General features: G+C 41.6%; 2 protein-coding genes across 2 annotated transcripts; one reads left to right on the plus strand and one right to left on the minus strand.

The window, feature by feature from the left end:
• Positions 1–284: 284 nt before the first annotated feature.
• On the plus strand, positions 285–10,020 carry HSP90B1 (heat shock protein 90 beta family member 1). Its single transcript, XM_063320823.1, has 18 exons — positions 285–462; positions 977–1,076; positions 1,730–1,871; positions 1,951–2,067; positions 2,457–2,788; positions 3,632–3,743; positions 4,392–4,508; positions 5,101–5,217; positions 5,923–6,060; positions 6,169–6,246; positions 6,337–6,402; positions 6,652–6,921; positions 7,157–7,402; positions 7,694–7,830; positions 8,229–8,307; positions 8,405–8,560; positions 9,093–9,191; positions 9,755–10,020. The coding sequence occupies exons 1-18, from the start codon at positions 411–413 to the stop codon at positions 9,782–9,784; spliced, it is 2,388 nt and encodes a 795-aa protein (XP_063176893.1). The 5' UTR covers positions 285–410; the 3' UTR covers positions 9,785–10,020.
• Positions 10,021–13,620: 3,600 nt separating this feature from the next.
• On the minus strand, positions 13,621–15,464 carry LOC134508805 (ubiquinol-cytochrome-c reductase complex assembly factor 6). The gene is made up of 2 exons (XM_063320886.1): positions 15,137–15,464; positions 13,621–13,978 (listed from the first exon to the last, which is right to left on the minus strand). The coding sequence occupies exons 1-2, from the start codon at positions 15,242–15,244 to the stop codon at positions 13,883–13,885; spliced, it is 204 nt and encodes a 67-aa protein (XP_063176956.1). The 5' UTR covers positions 15,245–15,464; the 3' UTR covers positions 13,621–13,882.

Genomic DNA, 15,464 nt, shown 5'->3' on the forward strand with positions numbered 1-15,464 from the left:
TAACGGCTTATTCATTAAAAATATAACGAGAGGCCGTGCCCGTTAAAACTCTCCGAGGCAACGATTGGCCACGGGCCCCTCCGCCCGACCAATGGGCGCCGGCCACGCTCCGTCCGCAGGAAACCGCACATGGAAAGCCACGATTGGCCACGATAGCCGCAGGCCCCTCCCTCCAGAGCTTCCCATTGGCTGCGTGTTTGGCGTGGTATGCTCCAATTGGCCAGTGGCGGAGCGGCTCCCCCCCAACCTCCCGCGCCCAGGTTGATAAGGCGGAGGGGGAGGGCCATAGCCGCTCCACCGGGCTCGGCGGCAGCAGCGGAGAGGGGCGGGTGTTGCGGCCGGCGGCGGGCTCAGGAGCGCCGGGGAGGGGGGTGACGACGTTCTGTGCTGCTACCGCAGCCCACCTCGCCATGAAGTCCGTGTGGGGGCTCGCTCTGGCCTGCGCGCTGCTGCTGCTGGCCGGTGAGTGCCCGCGGGCTTCTAGAAGCTTCTGACGGGTGGTGATTGTGGGGGGGTGTCGGGGTCTGGGCGAAACACGCACACACCATTCACCCCCTACTTTTTGCAAGGGGATGGGGGCCGACGAGAGGCGAGGTGGGGCCCATGGCGTCTGAACGGGGGCGGTGGAACTCCTCGCTCTCCCCCGTCCCCGCTTTTCTCTGTGCGGGCCTACCGAGCGGAGGGGGAGGTGGTGGCCTGGCCTCCGGCCTTGACCTCCCCGGGCTGCTGCCGGCGCCGCTCTCCCGGGACGGGGGGAGGGGGACGGTGTGTCTGACACGGCTCATGCGCCGTCACGGGTGGGGGCGGGGGGTCCCTCTCCTTCCCCCATGTCTGGTGTCTCCGACTCGGCTGAAGTTTTCTCGGGGGGGAGGGCGTGGGGGGTGGAGGGACAGAACTGAGCCTAAAACCGTGGGGAGAACTTCGGTAGTGTCTAGTGGGGATCGTGCTCAGGTGGTTGCATTCCTTCTTTTCCCAGTATCGGTTAGAGCTGATGAGGTGGATGTGGATGGGACCGTGGAAGATGACTTGGGTAAAAGCAGAGAAGGGTCTCGAACAGATGATGAAGTTGTTCAGAGGTTAGTACCTGGGGCTCTGGGGAAGTTATTCTGAAACGTTCAGAAACGTTCTTGCTTTTGAAGGGTCGGTTGGAGCATCAGTTGTGCCTAAAGCCTCAGAAACAGGGGGGAACACCGTTCAACAGAGAGATCTAGTTAGCTGGGAGAAACAAAATATTTTTGGAAAAGATTGTCTCGTAAATAGAAGTGAGGTTGAGAACTTGGATTCAGAAATATTCAACTTGGTTTTGTCTAACGTTAATAGTTATATAAAACTTAGTAAATTTAGAGGGGTTTACTCTTGTGTGTAGTAAATGTTGTCAATTGAATGCCTACTGTTGAAATGCCTATGAACCACCTCATCTCCTGTGGGGTATACCACATGCTGAGGATTACAGTGGTTTTAACATACCTGTATTGTTCCCTGAATTTCTCTTTAGGAAAAAAGCTTGCTTGTCAGCATGGATTTTCACTCAAGTTTTAGGTTAAGGTTATGCTGTTGAGGATAGTTACTCTTACATATCTCTCATTTGATTGTGTAACTCTGGGGCTGTGTCAGTGATTTAGAATCTTGCTGTTGTTCTAACTAGACTATAATTGCTGTTGCTAGATGATAAAATTAGTGATACTGGATGTGGACAAGATTACTTAACAAATTCTCATTGTCCTAACAGAGAGGAAGAAGCTATACAGCTAGATGGCCTAAATGCATCCCAGATCAAAGAAATCAGAGAAAAATCTGAGAAGTTTGCCTTTCAAGCAGAAGTGAACAGAATGATGAAACTTATTATCAACTCTTTATATAAAAATAAAGAGGTTAGTGCCTTTATCAGTGGAACATGTTATAACTGTTTGTGTGTGTTCTGGAATTTCTGACTACTGGTTTCTATTTCAGATTTTCCTGAGGGAACTTATTTCAAATGCTTCGGATGCTTTAGATAAGATACGGTTAATATCATTAACCGATGAAAATGCTCTTGCTGGTAACGAGGAACTTACAGTCAAAATCAAGGTAAGAAGCATTAGATATGATCATCTCTTATGGAGAACTGGTGATAGGAATATTAAAAAAAAAAGTACATCATTAAATCTTAAATTTTTGGCTTAATACTGATGCAGATACAAACTAGGACCACATCAGGACCCTTGCAATTAACTTTAATAAAGACTACTCTTTTAATGGTGAAAATATATTTCTGATTCTATAAAGAGTAACTGAAGCATTGAAATACTTTGAAGGTAGGTCTTCCTCACTTTTGCAGATGCTGCAGATAGGATTTTATTGTAGTCAGGCATGTTTGAATTTGAATAGTAACTATGCCACTTACCACTTTTCTGTGGCAGTGTATTATGTATTAAGATTCAAAGTGAAGCCAAACTGCATCTTTCTCTTTTTTTCAGTGTGATAAAGAGAAGAACATGCTTCATGTTACAGATACGGGTATTGGTATGACAAAAGAGGAGCTAGTTAAAAACCTGGGTACCATTGCAAAGTCTGGTACAAGTGAATTCTTAAACAAGATGACAGAAATGCAGGATGATAGCCAGTCAACATCTGAGCTAATTGGCCAGTTTGGTGTTGGCTTTTATTCTGCTTTCTTAGTAGCAGACAGAGTTATTGTCACATCAAAACACAACAACGATACTCAACACATTTGGGAGTCAGATTCGAATGAATTCTCTGTGATTGATGACCCAAGAGGAAACACTTTAGGACGTGGCACAACCATAACGTAAGTATTAATTTTCTTTAGGTTTAAAAGAAAAAAGATGTGTGGGTACACTTTGGTCATTAGAACATGTGGATGACTTTAGTATTGTGACTCGTACATTATTTGGTTCTCGCAATACGTTTTTTTCAGTTTAATAGAAACGTGCAAACTATTAACTGCATTCAAAGTAAATGTGGAATGATAATGTAGGCTGTCTCACGTTCCGTTAGAGGAACTAAGAAAACCATGAGTGTCTTGACAACTTATTGTTGGCAAATAATTCCAGACAGTTCAGCTGCCTGCAAACCCATTTAGTTCCTCAACACAATTACGGCCCACTGAAACCTATACAGGGGCTGTAGAGCTTCCTTTTGGAAACTGGCTGCTGCTTATGTTCTGGTGAGACTGGTTTGATGCAAATCTCAAACTTAGGGTAGTTTGACAATCCTATTTGCATCGCTTTCATGAGCAGATAAATTTATTTTATCTGGGTTTAGAGGACTACTTCTTGTGAAGAAGGCACTTAGTATGAAAAGGTTCATCTCAGTGCTTTTGTTCCAAGTAAAGCCAGTGAGAGTGCCTCAAGGTCCTGATGAGTATCAATATAATTTGAGACTTTCATTTAGACTTCTGGATATTGTGTTCTGCCCCAGTTGTTGAAAACAATTATGTTTCTCCTCATTGGTGCAGTTTAGTAGGGATTGTATTTTTTAAGAGATACTTGCAGCTGAACTAATAAAAGCTTACTTGCATAAATTTGAATCGCTATAGCTGCAACAGTAGAAAATGCATCTCCTCCTCAAACTGTTCTAAAATACCTGTTGAGCACTTACATTAAAGGCTGTTTTTTATTATTTTCTTTAGCCTTGTCTTGAAGGAGGAAGCGTCTGACTATCTTGAGCTGGATACTGTTAAAAATCTAGTAAAGAAGTACTCACAGTTCATAAACTTCCCCATATATGTGTGGAGCAGCAAGGTAAGTATATTTAACTAAGCATTGCGCAGTATGAGCTGTGGTTGTGAAAACTCTGGCCAGATCTTTCAGGAAGGGTAAGGGCATGCTATAATGCAGAACTTGTCTGATTTCTAAAACTCTTCCATTCCTGACTCTTCTGACTAGTATTTTACTAGTTAGTTACTCTCCAGAAGTTAGTATGTTGCTAAAAACACAAACTTTCAAGGGACTTAGTTTTATTCTCAGACAACTTTACCAAAGGAGCAAGATTGTGCTAATTACTAAGAAAGATCTTTATTCCACAGGCTTTGTTTGGTAACTGGAAGCTTTGGTAAGCTCTCAGGCAGGGCCATGATTAGCTGTCCTTCTGAAAATCACCCAAGTCTCTGATTAGCTTTATGTGTAAAGCTATGGAAAAACTTAACTTTGAGTACAGTGACCTCCTGGTGTATTAAAAGAAAGCATGTATTCCTGAAAATACAACTAAAAAAAAAACCTTAGCTACCTATTACTAAAAAAGCCATAGCTACCTATAGATAAATGCTTGTGACAGGCAAATAACACAAGTTAAACTAGTGCTCTGAGAGATGAAGCTCATTGGGACAATGGTAGAAGATACCTGGTAGGAAGCCAAGCAGTCCAAGTCACTAGTTTAAATTGCCTCTTTAGACAGAGACTGTTGAAGAACCCATTGAAGAGGAGGAAGCGAAGGAGAAAGAAGAAACAGATGATGATGAAGCTGCAGTTGAAGAAGAGGAGGAAGAAAAGAAACCAAAAACTAAGAAGGTAAGCTTTGTCAGACTTGGGGTCTCATGTAGATGGTTCATCAATTTTCATAGGTAGTCTTGGAGAGGCTCAATTCAGTAGTGCATGTGCACTTTCAAACAGCAATCCTGTTTAAGTGCAGTTAGACATCTTGTCAGGAAATAAGATTGTAAACAAAACAGACCTGCCTGAAATCAGGCAAATGACTGACAATAGCCTTGTGAGGCAGTGGTCCCAAAACTAGTTATAAATACTGAAGTGAACTGCTTGAAATGGTAGTGGACTTCAGTAATCTGACATTGTTGAGTACTTTGAGTATACTCCACTGGAAGGCTTTTTTCAGAATGACAGTAGAACAGAAATACTGATACTGGGTGAATGTGTTAAATGTACATAGGACACACTGTAGTGTAGACTGAAATTTTGTTCCCATGTGTTAGACTAATTTATGTATTTGAATGAGAATATCCAGGCCATTGCATAATTTGCTTTGTAAATTAGAGCATGTATTTTTGATGTGCTGTTTTATGACAGCCTCAGTGGAGTGTCTTTAACTGACTTAACCTGAAGTAAAGACTGACTCTTTATTATACTGTGGTGTTTACATACCTAGGTTGAAAAGACCGTCTGGGACTGGGAGCTCATGAATGACATAAAACCAATCTGGCAGAGACCATCTAAAGAAGTTGAAGAAGATGAATACAAAGCTTTTTACAAAACCTTTTCCAAGGTAAGCTCTGAGCCTCAAGATTGTTCCAAAGCAAGAGGTTTGCTATAGTATCTCTTGCTGTGTAAACAAAACTGAGTGTTTATAGCATGGTCTGTTTCTGAAGAATTAATCAGTTGCTGTCAGTAGACAGGCTGAATTGCAGATACCCTAGGAGGCACAGCATCTCAGTCAGGAGTTAATCTCTTTTCCAGAAAGAAGGTACTGTCACCTGGGTGTTGAGTGGCCTAGGTTTGAGAAGTAATGTATTACAGCTGATTTGCAGCTTACTGATGTGTTTCAGTGTTGACAGGAAGCATTTTATTTAGTCTGAGAGTGGTGGTGCTTGTGTTGTACATAGTGGAAGAAAGAGGTAAATGTGGGTTTCTAGAAACAACGTTGTCTTTATGTGTAAATACAGCATAATGTGGTACTTGAGAGTCTCCTAACTGTGCTGTGATGATACTGTATTGGTCACTGCACTATTGGTAACCTTTTGGTGGTTGGCTTGTTAAAAAAAAAAAACCACACAAAAAAGTTGGTCTCAAGGATGTGAGTAACTCACCTGAATCTGCAACTTTTGTCTCCATTATAGATTCTAACAAAACATGGTTAGATAGTTTAACTGTAAAATAATTGCACTTATTAGTCAAACTCGTGTTACTACTGTAAATGTATTGACTCACCAGTATTTTCCCCATGTCAATTAATAGAACTCTCTCTTCACAGGAACACGATGACCCAATGGCTTACATCCACTTCACTGCTGAAGGGGAAGTAACTTTCAAATCTATCTTGTTTGTTCCTAATTCTGCTCCACGTGGCCTGTTTGATGAATATGGATCCAAAAAAAGTGATTTCATTAAGGTAGGACAAGCAAATGCGTGGGTGTGGTTTCATGTCTTAAACAAAAAACAAACAAAAAACCCACCAAACCCAAACATAACCTGGCTGTTGTTTTCTCTTGTAATTCAGTTGTATGTTCGAAGAGTGTTCATCACCGATGACTTCCATGACATGATGCCCAAATATCTTAACTTTGTTAAGGGTGTTGTAAGTATTATAAGTCTTACTTGTGTTTGATTACTTTTTTTTATTTTCAAATACTGTTAGCTATACTTAAGAAGTTTCTTCCTTATTTAGGTGGATTCTGATGATCTTCCTTTGAATGTATCTCGTGAAACACTTCAGCAGCATAAATTGTTAAAGGTAAGCTAATTGATCTTAAATTCCTTCATTGTAAACACACGACACTAGCAAGATTTAGAAGAATAATAGCTTTGTTAATTATACTTTATATAAGGATTGTGAAATTAAAGTGTAGGAAAGCCATGCACTGCTGTTTTTAGACTACCTCTGTTCAGTTCAGGGACACTTGAATCCATCCTTTGCAGTGGGGTTGAGTTGGGGGTTCTTCCAAGTGCTTCCTGTTATAACTTGGTATTGCTGCTTTTTTAGGTGATCAGAAAGAAACTTGTTCGTAAAACTCTTGATATGATCAAGAAAATTGCAGAGGAAAAATACAATGACACATTCTGGAAAGAGTTTGGTACTAATGTAAAGCTTGGAGTTATTGAGGATCACTCCAATCGTACACGACTGGCTAAACTTCTTCGCTTCCAGTCTTCTCATCATGAAAGTAACCTCACAAGCCTTGACCAGTATGTGGAAAGAATGAAAGAGAAGCAAGACAAAATTTACTTCATGGCAGGTGCCAGCAGAAAGGAGGTATGTGAACATGGAAGAAAAAGGGAAAGGGGAAAAAATATTACAGCTCCTAGTTAAAGGAGTACCATAAACATTGTGAACTGTGTATTTGTTGTAAATGTGGAGACTTCGTGCTTATGGTACTACTGCCATTCAGTTTTCCTTGTACCAGCACTTGTCAAGTAGCTGTACAGGTTTCAGTAGCTGTTGGTACCAATGCAACTAAACTGGCATCTGATCTGTTTTGTTATCTTAGGCTGAGTCCTCACCATTTGTTGAACGTCTTCTGAAAAAGGGCTATGAAGTGATTTATCTGACTGAACCTGTAGATGAATACTGTATTCAGGCTCTGCCAGAGTTTGATGGCAAGAGGTTTCAAAATGTAGCGAAAGAAGGAGTGAAGTTTGAAGAAAGTGAGAAGTCTAAGGAGAGTCGGGAAGCCTTGGAAAAGGAATTTGAACCACTCTTAAATTGGATGAAAGACAAAGCTCTAAAAGACAAGGTAAAATGTCATGCTATATGTAATGCCTATTTCTAAATGCTGTTGTACTTGCTACAACACACCTTGTAGATTCTCTGAGCACAGACTTCACAGGAGCTTCTCTGTCTTTTTGTGGATTAATGAGCATGTTCAGTACCTTTATTTCAGGAACATAATGAGTTAAAATGGCATCTTCAGAATGTCTGCCTGCAGAAAATATGGAAATGAGAGGGAACTTTAGAGTTACTTAATTTATTCCCTGTATAGGCTATTAGCTCTGTGAACTAACATTGAGGCTTTTTTTTTCTACAGATTGAAAAAGCTGTGCTATCTCAACGTTTAACCCAGTCTCCATGTGCTCTTGTGGCTAGTCAGTATGGATGGTCTGGTAACATGGAAAGAATCATGAAGGCTCAAGCTTACCAAACTGGGAAGGATATCTCTACAAAGTAAGCTTTCAGTTATGTAGCAGCAGACATGAAATGTAGTTGATGGCTCTCCTTGCTTGGTGCGGGCACACCAACCTTCTGCCTGGTTCAGATGATCTTCATGTTTTTAAGGTCACATATAACCAAGTTGCAGTCTCCATCATAGTCTTATGTTGTCATTTCAAAGCCCAATATGTAAAACTGCCTGATGAGCAAGACTCGTCAGTGGCATTTGCTCTCTGTCATTCTGTGACAAGAGAAGACGAACTGTCTTGCTAACCTGGATGTTTTAGAGTTAAGCTAGTACTAAAGTGGAGGTGGGGAAGGAATACGCTTGTTACTGTGGCTGTAATCAGTATTCATGGCTTTAAAGATGTAGCTACTTTAAAACTTAGTGATGTAACTCCTGTTCTTTTCAGTTACTATGCTAGCCAAAAGAAGACATTTGAAATTAACCCCAGGCATCCACTGATCAAGGACATGCTGAGGCGGGTCAAGGTAAACAAATAACAGTAGTGAAATATTGACTACTTGGCTGCATACAACCTCTAGTTAACAGTTCTATTTGGGTTTTTTTGATGCTCTTTCACTTTAGGAAAATGAAGATGACAAAACAGTTTCAGATCTTGCAGTGGTATTGTTTGAAACTGCAACTTTGAGATCGGGATATATGTTACCAGACACTAAGGAATATGGAGACAGAATAGAAAGGATGCTTCGTTTAAGTTTAAACATTGACCTGGATGCAAAGGTTAGTTTCCCTTCAACTCAGGGATGATAATTAATTGACTTACTGCTGCTACATCTTAAAAAGCAAATACTTGATAAACTTGCATAAAATGAAATGTACCCAGCTTCCTACGCTTAGGTGGGCCACCAGAAACCCAATTCAGGTACCTGGGTAGGAAACTGATGAGTCTGTACTTCATGCTCATGTCCTCCCTTCCAGTCTTCTTTTTAGTTGCTTGTAATTCTGAGCTTTAATTAATAACTAAGTGGTGGTTCTATGGGAGTCAATAAGGCCCATGTGCCCATCTCATTAACGAAGAAATTCTCGAAGTGGGTATAACTCATGGGTTTTCATAATGCTGTGCGAGAACTTACGCTGGGTGTTGTGCTGGAGGGAGGCATGATAATGTGTCAATGCTAAATAGAACCTGCTTTCTCCTTTAGGTAGTTTGGGGCAAATGTAAGGAAGTAACTATATTTCCATAGCCTGTATTTAGCTAGTCTCCAACTAGTAAACATCCTAAGCCAACAAATTGCTTGTGACCTTCCAACAGGTGGAGGAGGAACCTGAAGAGCCTGAAGATGCAGCTGAGGAGGCAGAGCAAGATGAAGAGGAGGTGGATGCTGATGCTGAAGATAGTGAAACACAAAAGGTACAGTCTCAAGCTTCTCTTTCCTTAACAGTATTTATGTGCAGTTTTGTTTGTGGTGCTTCCTGGCAACAAATTTTTTCACTTTGCCTTCCTTGACACTAGATTTTAGTGTGAGGTTTTCCAAGCCTTTCCTGGAGGGGAATTAAAAAAAAAAAAAAACTTGCAGCACAAATGACACTTCATTCCTTATCAAACTATATTATAAGAAGAAAACAGTTATGTTCGAAGCTGGAGCTAAATTAAAGAGATTTTAAGTGTCCTATGGCAAGAGAAGAGCAGCAGATCCTCTACGGTTAACTTAATGTTTTCTGTTGGATTTCCACAGCTTGTGGGCAATAACAAATAATGGCCAAGAGTATAGTTTCAAATGCTTACAGTACAGACTTGTGACAACACTACCTATAAATAGTTCAACTGTTACGTGAAGTCAGCCTTCATTTAGCTAACGTCTGCAGTTTTAATGATGTCTTAATGGATAATTTGGTCTCAGAAGACCTGAACCTTTCTTGTAACCTTTTCCACTTTGAAAAAGCAACATTCTGATTCTTTGTTTGTCTCCACAGGAATCAACAGATGTGAAAGATGAACTGTAACCTGCACTCAACTGCTGTCCTGCACTGGGGGGTTAGGAGGGAATGTGAATTAGATTGTTTTTGTTTTTTTCCACTGTAAAATGTTGAGGGATGGTATGGGGTTTAAGGGTAAAGGAGGGATTTTTTTTTTTAAGTTGACTTTTCTAAAAACATTCCTCATGAATGTAAATTTGTATTATTTAACTGACTTGGTGTAAAATCTTGTCATGTACAAAATAAAATGTTCCCAAACACCACTAACTCTAAATTTTACACAGTAAGCTTACCTTGTGGGCTAGCACAAAGAAAGGAAGGGATTGTCTTGAGTGTTCAGATCCTTCAATTTGCAGTCCTTATGCCTTGCCACACTGGCACAGCACTGTGTAGCACATGCCTGTGGTTGGGCTTTGTGTTAACAAACCTGCCCTGTTGTTCAGCCAAAACGTACCTGGTATCCAAGAGCTGTACTGAACTTGCCCGTTGAAATAAGTACGCAAGTAGTTATGTATCTACTGCCATCTTCAGAAGGATGAGATAGGGCATTTAAAAATAGCATTGTAACTGGAGTCCTGCCACCTTGCACTGAACTATGTGGCTTGACTCCACTGTAGACAATGACAATGGGCACTGGTAACTTTTACAGCTGAGATAAAACAAACAAAAATTTCACTAAAGCTGTGAACAACAACCACCATAAGTGGCTCAGTGCCATCCTCCATGAGACTTGGTAACTCTGCCTTTAACTTGTGTAGCTTTCACAACAGCTCCAGCAATCCTGCTTTCTACAGTTTTCTAAAGGTGGAAGCTCTTGTCTGTTACAGTTATTCCTAATGCTGCTTTTTCACTCTTTAGTATAGCAAAGCACTGTAAATACTTAATCTAACGCAAGTTAGATCTGTTAACACCAAATTGTAATGTAGACAGGTTGAACTGGAGAAGCCACTTCCTCTTCTATTCCTTACAGGAGCTTTATGTGGCATTTGGATGAAGCACTGCATTTTTCTCACTAGTGCCTCTACTTTGAAACATCTTCACAGGCTTTGTAGGAAGTGTTTATGCTGAAGAGGTTTTTTGCCTTCCTCTGGAAGAAGGACACAGAGTACTTCTATACAGAGACTCGACTTTAGAACCACTTTTCCATTTTGTTAACAGAACTTTTTGTGAAGTTTGAGGTTCTGCAATCTGAAGTGGAATAAACTGTTTCTAATTAGGTGAGGGCACTAAACTGACCTGAAGAACTTGCTTTCTGTTTACTTTTACTAGGCTGCTTCTATATTGCCCAAATACGGTTTACATGCAATAAATACAAATGCCATGTATTACTGTGATTATCGAGTTAGGGTTTATACAGAGATGCTGAGACTTCAAGGAATGGTAGCTTAGTTTTGTTCTCTTGAGGGAGTTTGTGGTTGGTTTGGTTTTTGCGCATGGTAGTAGTATTATCTTAGATGCACTGTTATTAGAGCCTGATGAATGGTCTAGCCTTAGAGTAGCTCAGCGGCTAGCAATATCAGCTTAAATAGCTGTCCTTTGTTGGCAAGTTATTGAGTAGGGAAGATGCACCAGTTCTGCTTGAGGCATGGTCCTCTTAACTACAGCCGTGCAACTTCTGTGCTCTGTAGCAATCAGCTGCTGCTGAGGCTTTATTACTTCCTAAATTATCACTTCTAGTGATACACTTCTGAGTAGATCATCAGTGTGCACCCCTCTATATCTCTGACCAGCCTGAGTAACAAAGTTGGCTCATGTTCTGTACAGTTACAGGTGCTTTTGCAACTGGCAAAGTGGAGTACTGGAAGAGTAGGGTTGCTTGCTACAGTATTCTTAATCTGTTAATTACTTGTAGACTTAAGCAACCTTTGTTCTGTTACACAGCTGAAGTTCTCAATGCCTGGATTGGTTTTAGGAGGACATACCTGATTTAATTTCAGAAATAATAAAGAGCACACTTTGAGAGTCATGCTTTGTGCTGCTTCATGTTCCTTAGCTGAGGGTATCACATGCAACATAGCTGTGGTCCAGCTGCTCTCTCTACCCTGGAGTGGCAAGTGTTTGCTATTAATAAGCACAAAATGCAGTAGTAGGCATGCTTTTGGGGGGGAGGGAGGGGGGCTGTCAGCTCTGTTAAGTAAAATAGTGTCAATACTGAAGAAGCGTTTCCCAGTCACTGAGGCTATTTCTTCCTGTGCTGCAGTCAGACTGATTCTGGGGGTGGCGTCAGCTCTGCTGTTCCTAGGTGGGCACTAAGGAGAAAGGGTTCCCTCTGCTAGAAAAGGCTTGGGTAAAACACATGCTCCCTGTTTCTCAGTTTCCATTAGAGTAGCAGGATACACTTAGAAATCCAATCCAAATTAGTAGTAACTTCCCTCTGCAGCCTTTAGATCCAAAAAGCCTTTAGAAAATATCCCTATTTTGGGATGAAAGGCATCTTTCATGTCAAAATCAACTATAGTGACAGAAGTCATACTCAGACAACGTGTAAGTAACAGGGTAAGGGTTGGTGAATCCTGGCTCTTTAGAGGGGTAACTGAAAACCTGCTGTTCCTGCCCAAGTTAGAACAGGAAAAAAATACTGCTAACTGCCCCATTCTGTCTCTTCAATTAACTTTCTCTTACACTGAGGTGGAAGGTTGTCAATCTCAGCTTTCTCTAGGTACAGTGAAGGAAAGCGTAGTTTCACCAGAACTGGACCTCATAAGATGTTCTCATTCATTGATTTAATTTGGGCTTAACATCTAAGATTGACTTGAGTCCTTTCTATCGATGACTGCTGTCATAAAGGGGTCTAAGAGAGAGGCTGAAATTGAGTAATAACAAGTACAGGCTGCAGCCTGAGCATCCAAGTGGGCATGTAAGAGCAGGAAAGCAGGATCTCATCCCGCTTTGGCTGCTTTTCTACATCAGCCAATAGCTGCGTACACACACAGAGGAACTATAAACCTTTCTTCCTAGGAAAACCACTCCAACTTATGCCAACATAAATAACAGCTTCACAGCTGGAACTGATGTAAAAGTAGCACTTTCAGTGATCATTTCTGGATCCCTCTGCTACTACAAAAGCTCCAAGTACTTGGCCAGTAGTAATTAGGGAGCTTTCTGTTTCCTTAATGGGTAATCAGTCAGACTGTGGCTTTCTTTCCTCAGTTAAACCTATGTGAGAATTCAGGATGAAGCCTGTGCCTTGTCTTGGTACCTTTCTCAAGGGAAAGCAATCCCCAACCTTTACAAGCTCTAGTGCATGCCGTTCAAAAATGGGTTGTCATACCATCTTTGTAGGACGTTGACTGCGTGTGTCTTCTGGAGTTCACAGTATGAGAGTTTGTTGGCAATCCTATTTCCTGAAAGGTAAATTTGCACTTGTTATTTTAGAGTTTTGCACATCTACAGCTATCAAAAATAGCTGTAAACAGAAGATGCCCACATGACGCACAAATGTACATAATTTCAGTGTAATCTGTACATATTTGCCCCACTTTAACTAATACAACCAAGTTGTAAGATCCTCCCCAGCCTTACAGTGGACCAAAGCAGATTTCCTGTCAGTAACACAGACAGAAAGCCAATGTAACTGCTGCAGCCAGCATTAGGAGTCCACTGTAAGAAGTCCTGCAGTAAGGAATCTTCCTTATTTGTATGTGACATCACTTACTCTATCACATTCTAGGTTATGTCCAGTAATACAGAGTTAAAATTTAAAAAGGAGAGAAATGCCAATGGGTAAGTGGTGTTCCACTACAGATGAACGGGTAAACTTATTAAGGCTAATGAGCAGCCATAAAAGCTTGACTTTTCAATATGCTAAAATTCCTATACTTGTTAATCAGCTTAAAAGTTTCAAATTCCATCAGACTCATCACTGTGAGCTCACATCTTTTATTCCGAAGGATACTTACACTGCAATAAAGATTAAGAAATGACAGGCATTTTGGCACACAACCAATTGGAGTTTTAACAACAGTATTCATCGTACATTTATTTTTAATGCTGCCTGTAAGTCTGCTTAAAGGAAACAAAAAAAGTTTTAAGGCAATACAGTATTTCACACGTGGGTTTCTGCAGTTGAGACAGTTGAACAAATATTTTATCAGTTCTAGTTTTCACAATGTAAGTAAATTCAGGTCACTGTTGTGAAGTTTGAACTTCGCTTGATCTTTCTTTTAGACCCAACAGTTCTGTTCTCAGTTCTCCAGGCTTAGGAGGTATTTCAGGTATACTCTGTTAAAAATGGAGAAAGACGTCAGTGTTGTGACAGAAGAAAAACTAAACTCACAAAACAGTAAATTAGCATACTCTGCTAAAGCCAGTGTGATAGCTAAATTGTGATTATACTGCCTTCTTTTTTAAGCGGAATATAATTCTTAACCTATTACATTTTTGTAATTTGACTTTCATTTTAAAGTAGCAAAATACGATTTGAGAAAAAAGAACAGACAGTTTGCTTTAAAGGAACAAAGCTTCTTTTTGCCATTTAAGAAAGTAAGTTTGGTTGCGATGTCTAATACAGTTGAAGTTTCCACATATATTCCTTCTCTTGGCGACAGAAGAAAGTTTCACTGCTTCTAACTTTCTGTTTTAGAAATTAAGCACTGAAACCGGAGATAAAATTTAAAAAAAGAAAAGATACCAGATCACATGACATTTTAAAAACCATACCTCCTCAAAATTTGTGCTTAAGAGATGTAGATCATTCTGAATATGCCCATTTGCCCGTAACAAAGGCTACAGGAGGGACTGTTAAAATACATAAATTCTTATGCATCTATCAATGATTTAAGCCTCCCTGCTTGAATTTTGACATGACAGCTCAAGCAATGGGATTTTTCAACTTATTTCTGCTTTTAATATAGCATAGTGTTTTTAAAGTATATATTTTATATATTTAAAAAGTATGTAAGAGCAGTAGAAGGAGATCAGGATTACAAGTTAGAAGGCCTCCAAGAGACCACATCAACCATTAATATAGCTGGTGGGTGGTCTTATTTAGAGTTTGGTTCTCTGTGACTGTAATTTTAACAGTCTTGACTCTATGTCTCTTATTGTTTCTAACGTGAACTTTTGGTCATCCATTTCCTTTACTGCGGGGGGGGGGGAGGAGTCTATTTAAATATAATACAGCACCCTCTTTTCAAAACCCAACTCCCCGCCGCAGAAACCCCTTCTGACGAAATTCGCAGAGCTTTTTTATTTGCCCACATTTTGAAGGCGGCTCACCAAGAGAAGCCCCGCTCGCTGCTTCTTCGCAGCCTGATCCTTTTCAGTCACGGCAGCCAGCCCCAGCCACCTTCCCAACACCAAACCTCCTCAGGGAGAGGGACCCTCCGCCCCGCGGCCTCCCTAACGCCCCCAGCCACCGCGGCCGCCCCCGCCACTTACAAGGTCAGGCCTGTAGTACCTGTGCACCACCTCGGCGCCGGCGAACATGGCCAGCATGCTGGCCGCCAGCGCCTTCAGGTAGGTGGGCCAAGGCACGCCGGCGGGCATGGCGGCGGCGAGGAGGGGCCGGGGCCGCGCCGCCTGCTCGCCCCCTCACGGAAGGGCCCCGGGGCCACCCGCGCCGCGGCGACAGTTGGACACACCCTCCCTACGCAGACGCTCACGTAACACGCCGGAGGTGCGTCATCCCCCCCCCGCCCGCGCGCCGGCCGCAACATGGCGGCGGGGGTGGCGAGGCCCGCCCCTGGCGGAGGGGTACCCAGCTGCG

Source organism: Chroicocephalus ridibundus, chromosome 1, assembly GCF_963924245.1.
Source record: "Chroicocephalus ridibundus chromosome 1, bChrRid1.1, whole genome shotgun sequence".
NCBI lineage: Eukaryota > Metazoa > Chordata > Aves > Charadriiformes > Laridae > Chroicocephalus > Chroicocephalus ridibundus.